The 13,008-nt window shown below is 55.5% G+C and overlaps 5 protein-coding genes across 5 annotated transcripts; 2 read left to right on the forward strand and 3 right to left on the reverse strand.

The window, feature by feature from the left end:
* Positions 1 to 1,081: 1,081 nt before the first annotated feature.
* Positions 1,082 to 2,115, forward strand: B0T15DRAFT_194875 (uncharacterized protein). Its single transcript, XM_062862499.1, has one exon. It carries the CDS (start codon positions 1,248 to 1,250, stop codon positions 1,980 to 1,982), a length of 735 nt encoding a protein of 244 aa, XP_062721148.1. The 5' UTR covers positions 1,082 to 1,247; the 3' UTR covers positions 1,983 to 2,115.
* A 1,814-nt stretch (positions 2,116 to 3,929) lies between these two features.
* On the forward strand, positions 3,930 to 4,902 carry B0T15DRAFT_194905 (uncharacterized protein). The gene is made up of 3 exons (XM_062862500.1): positions 3,930 to 4,208; positions 4,277 to 4,311; positions 4,378 to 4,902. Exons 1-3 carry the CDS (start codon positions 4,033 to 4,035, stop codon positions 4,644 to 4,646), a joined length of 480 nt encoding a protein of 159 aa, XP_062721149.1. The 5' UTR covers positions 3,930 to 4,032; the 3' UTR covers positions 4,647 to 4,902.
* A 244-nt stretch (positions 4,903 to 5,146) lies between these two features.
* Positions 5,147 to 5,843, reverse strand: B0T15DRAFT_493541 (uncharacterized protein; the record flags this gene model as incomplete). Its single annotated transcript, XM_062866950.1, has 2 exons — positions 5,147 to 5,725; positions 5,811 to 5,843. 2 exons carry the CDS (start codon positions 5,841 to 5,843, stop codon positions 5,147 to 5,149), a joined length of 612 nt encoding a protein of 203 aa, XP_062721150.1.
* A 608-nt stretch (positions 5,844 to 6,451) lies between these two features.
* Positions 6,452 to 8,665, reverse strand: B0T15DRAFT_194933 (uncharacterized protein). The gene is made up of 2 exons (XM_062862501.1): positions 8,636 to 8,665; positions 6,452 to 8,564 (listed from the first exon to the last, which is right to left on the reverse strand). Exon 2 carries the CDS (start codon positions 8,482 to 8,484, stop codon positions 6,523 to 6,525), a length of 1,962 nt encoding a protein of 653 aa, XP_062721151.1. The 5' UTR covers positions 8,485 to 8,564; positions 8,636 to 8,665; the 3' UTR covers positions 6,452 to 6,522.
* Positions 8,666 to 9,643: 978 nt separating this feature from the next.
* B0T15DRAFT_397350 (uncharacterized protein) lies at positions 9,644 to 12,754 on the reverse strand (the record flags this gene model as incomplete). The annotated part of the gene is made up of 4 exons (XM_062864891.1): positions 9,644 to 10,360; positions 10,589 to 11,686; positions 12,423 to 12,558; positions 12,732 to 12,754. 4 exons carry the CDS (start codon positions 12,752 to 12,754, stop codon positions 9,644 to 9,646), a joined length of 1,974 nt encoding a protein of 657 aa, XP_062721152.1.
* Between the last annotated feature and the right edge of the window lie 254 nt (positions 12,755 to 13,008).

The raw sequence follows: 13,008 nt of genomic DNA on the forward strand, positions 1-13,008 counted from the left end.
TTACCGAAAACCTGGGTCTGAAGCTTGCCCTTGTGGCGCACCAACAACTTTCTTTTCAAAGTTAAAAATACCATTTTGAGGCTGAGTTTGTACTAGAGGAGCAACATCGCTTCGTCAGTAAGTGCTTCAACCAAGACACTATATAAGCTTATATACCTACGTGTAGGTACTTGTGTACCGGGTTTATTAGGCGTCAATCTCGCCGGACGTTCCAAAACTTAAACGAAGTGGGCACACAATAGCTAATAAGGTACCTACTAGTACTAGTATCTGACTATGCTACTCAACAGGAACATCGTTAAGAACGATAACCCAAAGACAACTCTAGAACCGCGCTACCTTCCCACGTGCTTCCCCTTCTCGCCATTAGTACGCAAATTGAGCCCCATTGCTCTTTTACCTTCGGCAACTCATACTTCATCGCTTTTATTGCTCCCACCACATATTTCTTACGTCTCAGACAGCTATTGTGCAACTGTCGACTTCTATCAGGTCCATTATAATGCTCAACATATAGTCCACAGTAGGGGCGAATTGCTGACGGTGTTCCTGATTAGATGAGCCTAAGACCAGAGCAACATGTGCCAGAACTCTGGTATCAAGGGTACTACTGTGTTGTACAATACATAGCGTATGGATCCGTGCTGTGAAGAGTGTACCATGGTAAAGTAAGGTATGGAGTACTCAGTACGATACCGGTGAACTCACGATCACGTGCCATTCTCATCCAAATTCCAATCTCCATGGGATGGAGTAGTACCCACCTACAGTTTGCTTGGCATCCAAACCGAAGCACAGGCCAATCGGCCTTCTTGCTACAACTCCAACGCGGCGTGGAAAGGCCCGGGCAGCCTTGACAACACAGCGTTGGGAACAGACGACCCGGCCCAACAAAGGCAGACACCCAGCCGTCATTTCAACAGAAAGCGGCACGATTTTTCTGCTTGGGCCAGAAAAGCACAACTTAGCCAACTCCTACATAACGTTGATCCAAAGTGCGGACCACCCTACGCCGACCCAGCCGATGCTCCGCTGTGGCCCACTTGCCCACTTGTCTCCTCTTGGCTCTTGAACGGCCTGGTGAAAACCCCTCAGTCTATCAGCGAGTGTATGTCACCTCATCTGCTCCGCGGGATTCGACAACAAGCAGAAACCGGATACCTGCAGTTGTAGTATTGCAGGCCTTGCGAGACGCACCTCCACCGAACATCGTTAAAGGCCCTCCCTGCCAAACTCGCTCTCTCACAATGAGCGTCGAGGCTACCGAATTGCTCGAGGCCTTCAAGGCCGCGGCGCTGTCGGTCACGAAGCTTTATAAAACCTCTGCTTCCGCACAGGCCAAGGCGCGTGCAGACGGGTATCAGGACTGCCTCGAGGACCTCCTCTCCTTCCTGGACAAGGAGGGTATCGGCGCGCAAGATGGCGAGGCACAGAGGATCAGGAAATGGGTGACGGAGCGGACCGAGGGGCGCGATAGCACATCGCCCCCGCTGGAGAGCGACGATGAAGCAGAGAAGTCGGACCCGCCCGCATTATCATCACCGCAGCTGCAGCGTTCCGTCCCGGCGACGATGCGACCGAGCGATAAAACCGAGATTCAAATGAAGGATACCTCATTGCCTCCTGTCTCGACGACAGCCTCTGCACAATCAAGCTCCGCAGTAGAGGAAGTCGACATTGTTGTCCCTTCGCTAGACACCTTCACTTTCCAAGCATCGCATCCTTATCCGCATGACGAAGCTTTACGCCTTGCCAACCTTGACCTCTCCGACTCACAAGCAATGAGCCCTTCAAACACTCGATCAACGGCGCGGAATGGGAGAACCAGGAACGGACGGACAGGACCAAGGACGGCCCTCGGGAGAGGGGCGGGACAGAAGCGGAAACTCAACCTGGCTGAAATCTTCGATCTGGGCAATTTGGACTACGGGAACGGCAAAGACGTGTTTGGATTTGGGGGAAAGCGAACCCGGTTCACATGATGGGGGACAACTCGACGCATACTTCGCACAGACACCTTGGTCATGCGACGGTGAAATGGTTATTTGCTGATTGGGGGAGGGGTCAGGAGCTTTCTACTCGCGTCACATTGCATCCGGTAGAGCGCATGGACACGGACTCGGACACGGACACAGACACGGATTTAGTGGTCATGGACATCTTGTGGGGGCTTTGGAAGGAGGCAGGATTAACTAGAAGGAGCATATCGGGGCGTTTAGCGTTTATTGATACCACACGCAATCCGACATGATGATTCCCCTATCAAGACATGACGAGTTGGGCTCATTTTTAATTGTTGCTTTTTTATATACTGCTTCAACATCGAAGAGTCTTAAGGTCTGCGTCTCAGCCGTCCACATGGGTTGTTTTAGTTCAGTTCAGGTCTCTTTACACTCTTGCTGCTAAGCACATTGCATTATAGCGATAGTGAGCCGAGTCTTGACTCCTGGGCGAGTCACTTAGACAGAATTGCTCAGGAGCTCGCGGGCTGAAATGACCCACTGCTCTCCTCGCGGAGAGCCGGATTCCGAACCAGGCACGGTAAGACAGGAGGAAGGAACCTTTGGGTAGACGGTTGAACTCAGCGAGGTCTAAGCAATAGCGCAGTCGAACTCAGACTGGCGATTCTACTATGCTCTCCCATTGACGCTAGGAATACCAGGAGTCTGGGCAACTGGCTTATTACAAGCCACTTGACAGGAGATAACATGGTCAAGCTAGTATATGAGATAACCAAGTCTCCTCCCTCATTGTCACGCCCTCCGGTCACCTTCAGTGAGTGACTTTGCGCACCATCATCACCCAAGGTTCAGGTCCACAGTAGGTACAGGTGGGAGGGCACAGGTTCCTAAAGGGTCGTGATCCTGAACAATAAAAGAGCCACCAAAACATAGCGTTCCATCCCCCGCAAACCCCCGGTCCACCTATTGGACCAGACGTTCGATACTGAGAAGGATTTGAGACCTGGCAGTCACCGACGATCCTTACACAGTGGAGAGTAGTAAAGCTTAATTATGGTCGCAGTGGGGGATGAGCCGATCCGTGGGGAGAACGCTGGAGGCTCGCCGCTGGTTGGCTCCGCGTTGTTTCTCCCAGGTTGTGTTGTTGTTCGCTGAGGGTTTTGCTGTACATAAGAGTCCCGGGAGGCTGAATGGTGGCAGAAACTGCGAATGGCAGTCAAAGTTATTGTATGTACGCCGGATATGTATACCACCAGTCCTAGTCACGTAATCACTCTATATTTTTAGGAATGTAACCACTCCGTACACTATGGATTTGGTGTTGCAGAGCCAGGTTGTCCAACGTCCGAGGCACAGTGCTTTCCCGAGCAAATTGGCGAATCAGAGTCAAATTAAAGTGGCGTTTTTATGGGGCAGCATAAGCACGTTGTCTGCTGAGCCACTGTGTGCTTTCCTAACCGCACAGTTAACTTAACATTCTCCCGTCCATCTGTGTGGAATAGTTCTAGTGTTTGTTGACATGAATGGCGGGATCCATGAAGCCATCGTCGCCCGCTGAGGCCCGGGACAACAGTCGACAATGTCAACCCCGTGTTATCAATTTGATTGAAATCCAAGCAATCCCTTCACCACGGGACACGCTGTCTCCCGCGTGTGACCAGCAACGGCATATGTAGTTATGTTCGAGCTACTGCAGATAGCCGCACGCGGGAGGTTGCATTATGCCAAGGCCAGCCCGCGATCTGGAAGGATCTGTCGTTTCCGGGGGCCCCAAGCAGGCATGCCGACGCCATGGGGCGTGTTGGCGACTAGCGCGCCGCTCATTTCCCAGGTTCTCCGGCGCCTTTAACTCCTGTCTTCTCGCACACATTCCTCTCCAACACAGTCGTTCGTTGCTGTGGCAGATTGCCGTGTAAGGACACCCTCATTCCATCTCACATCCTGTGTTGACTCTCAGGGGCCCGGTAAATTAACATTCTGCCCCAAGTAAACGAGAGGTCGTGTCGCTCGCTCCCCGTCGGCCGGTGTTTACCCACATTCGCTTGGCCCTTTACTATCAACATCTTCAAAGATGAAGGCCTTCCTCGTTCCTCTTGCCATCCTGGCCTCCTCGGCCGTGGCTCAGACAACTGCTTGCGCCGCCGACTACATCGTTGAGTCTTGTCTGAGCACGGAGAAAGCAAAGCTTGAAAGCTGCGGGCATGAGGACTACACATGCCGGTGTGCTGGGTGGAACGCTATCCTCACGTACGCTCTATCCCGTGGCAACTGATTATCAGGGCACCAGTCACTGACAGCGTCCCGTCCAAACACAGCTGCTACAACAACTGCCCCAACGACCCCCGGCTGCGTGAGTTCCGCCTTCCTCGCATCCCGCTTCCCCCCTGACGCCCGCATTACTAACCCCCCTTCTCAGACGATGACGCCGGCCAGCGGGAGATCTTCTGCGGCTACGCGAGCCAGTTCGCTACCACAAGCACCAAGGCCACTGCTAAGCCATCCACGGCGGCAGCTGCGCAGACCACTGGCGCGGACCAGGGCGCCAGTTCGAGCTCTTCCGGCAGCAGCAGCACTGCTACCACGACCGCCGCAGGTAGTACCAGCACCAACAGCGCGGCCGACCTCGCCCTTAACGCGGGTGGCATTCTCGCTGCGGTTGCCGGTGTCGTTGCCGCTGTGCTCTGAGCGGAGGAACATCCAGCGGACAGCGAGTTTTGGATATTCAGATTAGACTCTTGGAAAAGTGATGAAAGGTCAGCAGCTGCGGGGACTGGGGTGACTGGTGCTGGGCTTATCCAAAAAACCTTGTCCGGCGATTCTGGAACGCCAAACTGAATTGGAGAGCGCGAAGGAACATTGGATACCGGGCCAGCATCTACCTGAGATTTGGCTAATATTTAATGAAGGAGTCAAAGCTAATGGATAATTGGATGGGTGTCTGTCTCTCTCCCCTCCCTCCTTGAGCAACGGGTTCGATGCAGATTGGCCTGTATTGTAAGTTTCTTCAGCAGAGCTGAAGCGTCCCCTGACTGCCTAGGTCCACACACGGGAGGAATGGTCTCGAGCAAAACAACCAGCAATCGATTGGTAAATACTAGTACAGCTTTTCCCCCGCGTCAATTGCTTGACAGCTACCATCTGCAACATCACTACTTGGTACTTTCAACAATCAACAACCTAGGTAATCACGCAGATTCATCATCCCCTCCCAGCGGGGTATACCACGTCTTCTCCCCCGCACCCCCCGTCTGCCTCGGCCCGGCATCCCTCCCCTGGCTGGCCATGCCCGACCTGAAATTTCTCTGGGCAACCCTCGAGGGGTCATCGATACTGCCCGGTTCCGGCAGCGGCCCTCCCTCCGTGCCGCTGCCCTCGAAGCCACCCTCGGTCAGATTCTTGCCGTGCGGTCCGGCCGGATCCCGGTAGCGCTGGTTGGACACGTAGGTCGGGGCCGCGCCGCCGTAGGCTTGCTGGTTCTCGAGGTTGAGGTCGGTCGGTTGCTTGCCAGCCGCGCTGGACACGTCTCCGGCCGTGCCGCGGGAGCTTTGCTGGTTCTCGAGGTTGAGCGAGGTGGTCTTGTTCGCGGCCGTCCCCCCCATCGTTCCCGACGAGTGGGGTTGAGATTGTCCGGATCGCTTCTGGCCCTGCTCCTGGCCAGGATTGGAGGCGAACGCGCCGCCCTTGCTGGCGGACTCTGCTGCCAGGGAGCCCTCGGCCACCTTTCCCGGACCTTCTTGATATACGGGTCTGTCGCCCGTGGTAATCTAAAGGGGCGAACGGATGTCAGTAAAACGATCTACTGGCTTTCGACGAGTAGACTGGACGTCGTAAAGGGCGCGCTCTGCGTACCTTGGTGCCGGCACTAGGAGCCTTGTTGGACATGGTTGCGGTGGGATTCAGTAACAGACTCTTGCTCGGATTACAATGTAATGTTATTGTAGGTAGGAGCTGGTTTTCACTGCACAAAGGGAGTTAGTCCAGCATTCATGAAAAAGGGGTCTATGGACTACAAATAATGCTTCACCCAGAGTCGGAGACCGCATGACATCATTGTCGTGATGTCATGGGGATATGCATCCTTGAGAACTTAACCCACAGATCTGCGGCCACTCCATCGCATTGGAGCAGATACTATGCGACAAGCAGTATGACGAGGCGATCTATGACTTCATGTCTTCAGTTCATTGCGGACTGCTGTTGAGGACTCGTTTCCGATGTGCTTGTGTGTGGTGAGATGTCAAAACCCACGGAACGAGTACAGAACATCTGCATGACTCTCAACAGAGTCACTTCCAGATATAGTAATGGCATAAATGTGTACTGTGCTACCCAAGACGTAGAGGGAGTATATGCTGTAAACAATGCAAATGATGTGGTCAACCAGTTTCTCAGTATTGTGGCCGCGCAATCTGAGGCATAGAGACGAGGCTGTCAAGTAAGGTAATCGAGTAGCCTCTTCAGTGCACAGCTTTCAAGTCGGCCTTCCATCTGCCTCCTTTAGATGGAACTTCTAGCTCCTTAATGCAGATAATGCAAACCTACCATTCCGGGCCACAACCAGCTAAAGACCCCGCCGGCCACCGGTAGTCATCAATGTGATCTTCTGCTTCTTCTTCTTCTTTTTACCACCTCCGCCTGAGGAGCCAGCCGTGGCCGCAGAGCTGCTGACACCATCGTTCTCAACACCCAACGCCTCAAGTTGCACAGCGAGATCTGCAGCGCCGAGCGTCTCCAGGACATCAGTGTCCTTCAACCAACCGTCATCCACCTTTGGCCGAGTAGGAAGGGCGTCGTCCGGTGGGGCACCGACCACAGGCGTTCCCCAGACGGTCCTGCGACCAGACGGGCTGGTGCTGATATCCGACAAGGCAGAAAAGCCCCGTGCTGGATTGGGCGGCGACGTGAATTCCGCACCGAGCGGTATGAAGTCGTTCATATCGACGGGCGGGTCGTCAAGACCAGCGTTGCCAAACCGCACAGTCACCTCCTCATCGATGGCACCGAAACTCCTTGCGTCGCGGATGGCAGCTGCCTCAAGCCGTTCTGCTTGCTGTCGCTCACGCTCTTCCTGAATTGCCTTCTCCCTATTCCGCTTCCGGCGGCGCTCGATCTCCTCGGAGAAGGTAGCTAGAATCTCGGGCGGGACAATGTCTGTCCAGTCGCACTCCAAAAAGCTGATCAGGCAGCCTCGCGGTAAGTGCCCGAGGTATTTTGCCCGCTTTCGCAGGGGCTCGTCGACCACATGACCAGTTGAGATGTGCTCGACCCTGGGAAGCAACGTGGAGGGGAAGGCGGAGAACGAGCCGTATTTGGTCTTAAGAATGCGGATATCAAGCGGCGAAAGATAGAGGTGCGGTGGTGAGGTATAAAAGTAGAAGTCCTGCTCGACCTGCTTTGCCGAGCTCGATCCGGGCAGCGTGGTTGGAATATCCATTTCCGTCTCGCTCGACTCGACGACCTTCTCCTTGGCGGTCCTAATCGCCCTGATAGCCTTCTGCGTCCACTCATTGTCCTCGTGATATAGTAGCTCATCCTCCTTCTCTTGTTTGGTAAGATCCTCAATCTCCCGGTCAAACTGCTCTGCCATGTAGTCGCTGGTACCCCTCATGATCCTAGCGTAGTCCAAAACATTGGCCGCAAAATGCCAGGGAACGTCTTCGCTAGATTGGAGCGCCTCGGTCGCGCTCTCCTTGGGCAACGCCAACGTGCTCTTCGCGTTTCGCACCATGAGGCGGAGAATCACATCGTCGCCGACACGAGGAAGGGGGCACTCTTGACCTGCATAGAACCTCACCGGACGCACGTCCGAGAGATACACAGAGTCCTCGCAGATGGGGCACTTCCGCCACCGATTTTGCTTCTTCTCTTGTTGCTCACCCGCGCTCGTGTTCATGAAGCGCATCAGGCAGGGCAGGCAGAAAATGTGACCGCACTTGGCCATACGTGGCGCGACGGGCTCCGAGAGACAGATGGGGCAGGACGCCTGTTGGGATTCTGTCGAGGCGATAACTTGGAAGACATCGTCCCAGTTGATATGCTCGTCGGCGTCAGCGGCTTGCGCCATGTAATTGCCTTTGGGGTTGACGACAAAGCGATAGTTCGCATGGATATAGCGGGCCTTGTCGGCGGCGTGGTAGCCGGAGCCCACGCCCCAGGAGGGGTTGCGTCGGTATGACCGGGAATACGACGCATAGTATCTCTCGTCGGGGCGCGGCGGCAAGGCGTAGTTCAGCAAGTGCGTAATTGACGTCTGGCCGCGCCGGCTAGAGGCATTCCGCAAGGCTCGAATCTCTGCCATTGCGTCCTCGTCGTCGATATGGTTTTGAGCTCCCGCTCGCCTCTGGTTCCGGTGCTGTCTCCTCGAACTCTGACCCTTCCTGGGGGCTGCCTGCGGGTGTACCGGGCCCTGAATCTGACGGCGGTTGATGTCGAAGCTGGTGTTAGACGCCGGGGTTGCCGGTGGGTGGTTCGCCGTTGCGGGAGCCGACGGAGCCTTGCTCGGCGCAGACGACGCCGGGTTCATAATGGAAATCTGGTCGAGAACGCCGCACCGCTTCAATGTTGCTGGAGACCGTGGCCTGCACGGATAGGCTGTGGTCGATGCTTAGGAAGGAACCGTTAGCTCCAGTTCCATGCCGAGATGACTGGATGTCACTCCGAGGGTGGGCCCATACCTCAACCTGCCGACCTCTGAAGGTACCCTGTCGTGCCAGCGTCAATGCTACAATGTGTCGAGCCTTGATCTCGAACTAAGCTCCCTTGTTGTTTCGCGAAAATGGCTGTCTTGATGCAGGTTGGCTCCTGTTCATCATAGAATGCGGACGGTACTGGAGGGGCCCAATTGGGACCCCGCGGGGGATGGACGGATGAAGGAGGGAAGACTCACCATCCGCGGGGGCAATGCCGATGATTTGGGGCCGAGCGTTATGGTGCGGTATGTCCATGACTCGATAACCGTCATGGGCACTGTCAGCTGGTGTCAAGTGGCAAGCGAGGATCACCGAAGCAGCCGGCCACAACCGAGCTCGCCACAACCACTAGCATCCATTATTCATCAACCTGAAATCGGTGCGAGTACCTCGGGATGTCTCCAGTCTGCAAGGGATGAGGGAACATTGATGGGGAACTGCAGACACTGTTTCTCATATCAAGTTAGAATTCCCTGAGTAAACACACCGGCGATTTACCCTCGCATAGACTAGAACTATATGCCTGCACTTCTGTTCTTGATGATTAGGGGGCAATGCAAACGCCCTCACCACGTTAAAAAGACGAAGTGCTTCTAGCGACGGTGTCCGAAAGAACTGAGCCAACTGAAATCAAGAGCCAACAGAACATTGGACAGCAGGTAAGACCACCATACAGCAAACAAGCTATGATAACGGGAATGGATATCGCAAGCACCCAAACCTCCGACAATCAAGTTCCGCCCCCTTCTGAAAGATCCAGCCGAGCTCGACAATGACCGGATAAATATAGACAGAGCCTCCCAGTAGCGGCGTGACAAATCACGATGACGGAATTAGCATCATCATTTCATCAAACACCATCCGTGAGCTTCCTCATGCCGAAGAAAAAAAGAAAAATTAGGAAACCAGCCAGAGCAAGTTACTGATACACCACGATTAATCAACGAGCGACAGGAATAAATGAGGTAAAACGCAGATGAGGATGTTGTCGACTTAAGCGAACTTGTGCTTCAGCTTGCTGAAGAAGCCGCTGATTCTGTGCTTCTTCTTCTTCTCAGACTGGCCGTCAGCGGCGGACTTGTCCGCACTCATAGATGCGGCGGTGGAAGCTGCCGCACCGTTGGTCGTTGGCTGGGCCTCCACGGTCTTGGCTGCCTCTGCCGGCGCAGCTTGCTCAGTCGTCTCTGCGGGCTTGGCCTCATCAACAGTCTTGACCGCCACGGGGGGTTGAGGCGGCTCGACAGCCAGAGCCATTCCCTCCTCAACAGGGGCTGGTTTTGTCTCAGCCTTAGGGGCTTCGGCAGGTGCGGGCGCCTGCTTCAGTCCCTCAGCAGGCTTGTCCTCGGCGGCCTTGATCTCCCCGACAGCCCCGGTGGGTAATTCGCCAAGTGCTTTCTCGGCGGATAGAGGCTTGGTCTCGCCGGCGGCCTTGATCTCCCCGACAGCCTCGGTGGGTAATTCATCGAGTGCCTTCCCGGTGGATAAATCGCCACGTGCTTCCGTCGGCTTCACCTTCTCCAGAAGCTCAGCCTCGTATCCCTTCTTTTCCTCGACAGCGGCCGCGTTGACAGCGGCCTCCGGGCTCACGCCCGCTTCCTTGATGGATTCCTTGACTTCGGCCGGAACTTCTGAGGACACGCTGTCGATTGCGGCGGCCTGATTCTCGTTGGTGTCCCCTCGGGCCGTTCCCGGTAGGGCTCCCTTGAGTGTCTGGGGGAGGTTGGTTGTGGCATCAGAGGCAGCGGTAGTGACCTTGTTGGCAGCATCAGAGACAGCGGTCGTAGCCTGACCTGCAGTCTCGGAGGTAACGGTTGCGACCTTACTCGCAGCATCAGAGGCAGCGACTGCGACCTTATTGGTAGTACCAGACACAGCGGCCGTAGCCTGACCTGCAGTCTCGGAGGTAGCGGTCGCAGCCTGACCTGCGGTCTCGGAAACAGCGGTTGTGGTCTTGGTCGCCGCATCGGAGGTAGCGACTGTGGCCTTGCTGGCGGCATCGGAGGCAACAGGGTAAGCCTTGGCCGCAAGATCAGCTGCAGCATCGCTCGCCTTCACCGCAAGCCCGGCAGCGACGCTACCAGCAGTGATCGCAGCGCCCAGTGCTACCTCGCCGGCCGCGGAAGCCGCGGCTAGCACCTTCTCAGCACCCGTCTTGTCCGTCTCAGACTTCTCAGTCCCCTTGCCGGCAGTGCCCTCAGATGTTGACGGCGCCTCGGGAACCTTTCCAAGGAGCTCCTCCTCAACGGCAGCCTTCTCCTTCACCTCCTCACTGATGGCGCTTGCCTCAGGTTCAACGTTCGCCTCCTCTTGGCTCTTCTTGACGATCTCGGGCACCCTGGGGCCCTCCTCCAGGGGAACTTGACCAGCCATGGAGGCGGTGCTCGCCCCAGGAGCGGCGGTGTTGATAGTGACATCATTGGCGCCGGTGATGGGCAAAGACGACTCAGGGATCATGTTGCCGGTAACGGCCGGAAGCGTAGTCTCCGTGTCGATGCCCGGAATACGATCGCTCTTCTCATACGACTCCTTATCAAGCGTGACATGCTTGTCGAGAGCGCTGGCTGACACATCCTTCGGAACCGCCTGGCCCGCCTCGAGCTTGATGGGATTGATGGCTCCCTCAGCTGCGGGAAGCGGGCTGATCTTCACCTCTTTCTCAAGCTCGGGGGTCTCAGGATAGCCGCCGGGAAGAGAATCACCGTTCTTCACCAGTGGTACGGCAGCAGCCAACTGAGCTGTGCTCGAGTCGGGGCCGGCGGAGTTGAGGATAGCTGGGGCATCCGAGGCAGTTGCTTCTCGTTCCTCCTGCTTCTCCTGCTTGGGCTCCGTCTTCTCCTTCGTTGTGCCCTCAAGGGGGACAGCGCCCGCCAATTGAGCCGTGGTGGACTCCGGGATGACGTTGTTGATGGCCGCAGCCTGAGAAGCTTCTTCTAGCTTATCCATTTGTTCGGGAAGCAAAACGTTGTTATCGTTCCCTTCGTGATCCTTCTCTTGAGGTGCAGTGTGATCAGTCGTCCACGTGCCGTCGACAACGAACTGTCAACGAGGAAATGTTAGCAAGCCGAAGATTGTTTTGAGTGAGGTCATGCTCTGGAAAGCTAGCAGCGGGGGATCCAATTCGACTTTAAAGGCCCGGGCGCCAAAAGAGGGGCGATTTCAAGCTGGATGATTGAGGTGCCAGAACCCAGCTCTCTGTTCAGTCCTGAGTGGTCAATGGTCATGGGCCAGAAAATAAACTTGGTTTCGCGCTTATGGGTCCCACTCAATTGCCACTAATGTTAGTGTAGCTCTCTCGCTTGTGATCCTACAGATTGTCCATCGTCGTGCTTGCGCCAGAATTGCTGGTCGACGAGGAGGATGCAACAGCCCGCCGGAAGTGTGACAACATTGAGACAAACCAGCCAGATTACAGACGTGGTTACGCATTGTGTGTTGTGAGGACAGCACCAACGCGTCAGCTCAGCAAGTCATTCGCCCGAAGAATTGCTTGCGCGTTCTTGAGGTTTTGCCAGGCACCTGGAGGGTCGTCGACACCGGGAGCTGTCGTGGCAGGGTTTGGAGGAGGAAGGTAGTTCATCCTCACCGAGCTCACCGAGCTCACCGCAGCCCATGGACACCCGGTCCGGTCGCAATCCGGGAAATGAAGTCGGCGCTGATACTCAATTGTAGACGGCACCGCATGGGCCTTGTCGGAAAGATGGCGTCCCGTCGCTGCGAATCCAAGCGCCTAGGGGAACCTCACGCGATAGCAAAAATGGGACAATTTACACACCTTATAGTAGATCTTGTCAGAGCTTTCCGGAAGTGTCACCGTTTTCTGGAAGATCTGGCCGACCCTCTCCAGTTGCTGACTCTTCGTCCAATTGTCGAAAGTGCCAGTCACGTAGACTTCTTCGGCATCATGCGGCCTGCAAATGTTAACAAGGCAGCAGTTAGCAGATCGTCGCAAACATGGACCCGACACAACCCGGAATGCCCGTCCTTTGCGCGCGCAACAGGTCAAGCATAGCGCAGCGGGGCTAGGGTCAGGGCTTGCTATTACGGGGACATGAGCTCTCGCGTGACCGGAGTAAATACTGACCACTTGAAGGTGAAACTGCGCATTGCTGGCGGAATTGGTTGTATTCTTTTGGTTGCTATGTGTTTTCGAATCGGACTGTTGCCTGTGGTGCAGAGTTCAGGCCGTCGCAATCGAAGCTCGCGACGGGGACGGAGCGCAAGGTTGCAGTGGGAGCTGCAGCGGAATGTCGCAAATCGGATTGCTTTGCGATCCGCTGACGTCAGTCGAATGACCTGGGAGAGGAGCTGAGTACGGAAGCGAGAGAACTGCACGGAACCTCGACGAGTCACTAAGAAGC

This window comes from Chaetomium strumarium (assembly GCF_033439665.1).
Source record: "Chaetomium strumarium strain CBS 333.67 chromosome Unknown B0T15scaffold_4, whole genome shotgun sequence".
In the NCBI taxonomy this organism is placed as follows: Eukaryota; Fungi; Ascomycota; class Sordariomycetes; order Sordariales; family Chaetomiaceae; genus Chaetomium; species Chaetomium strumarium.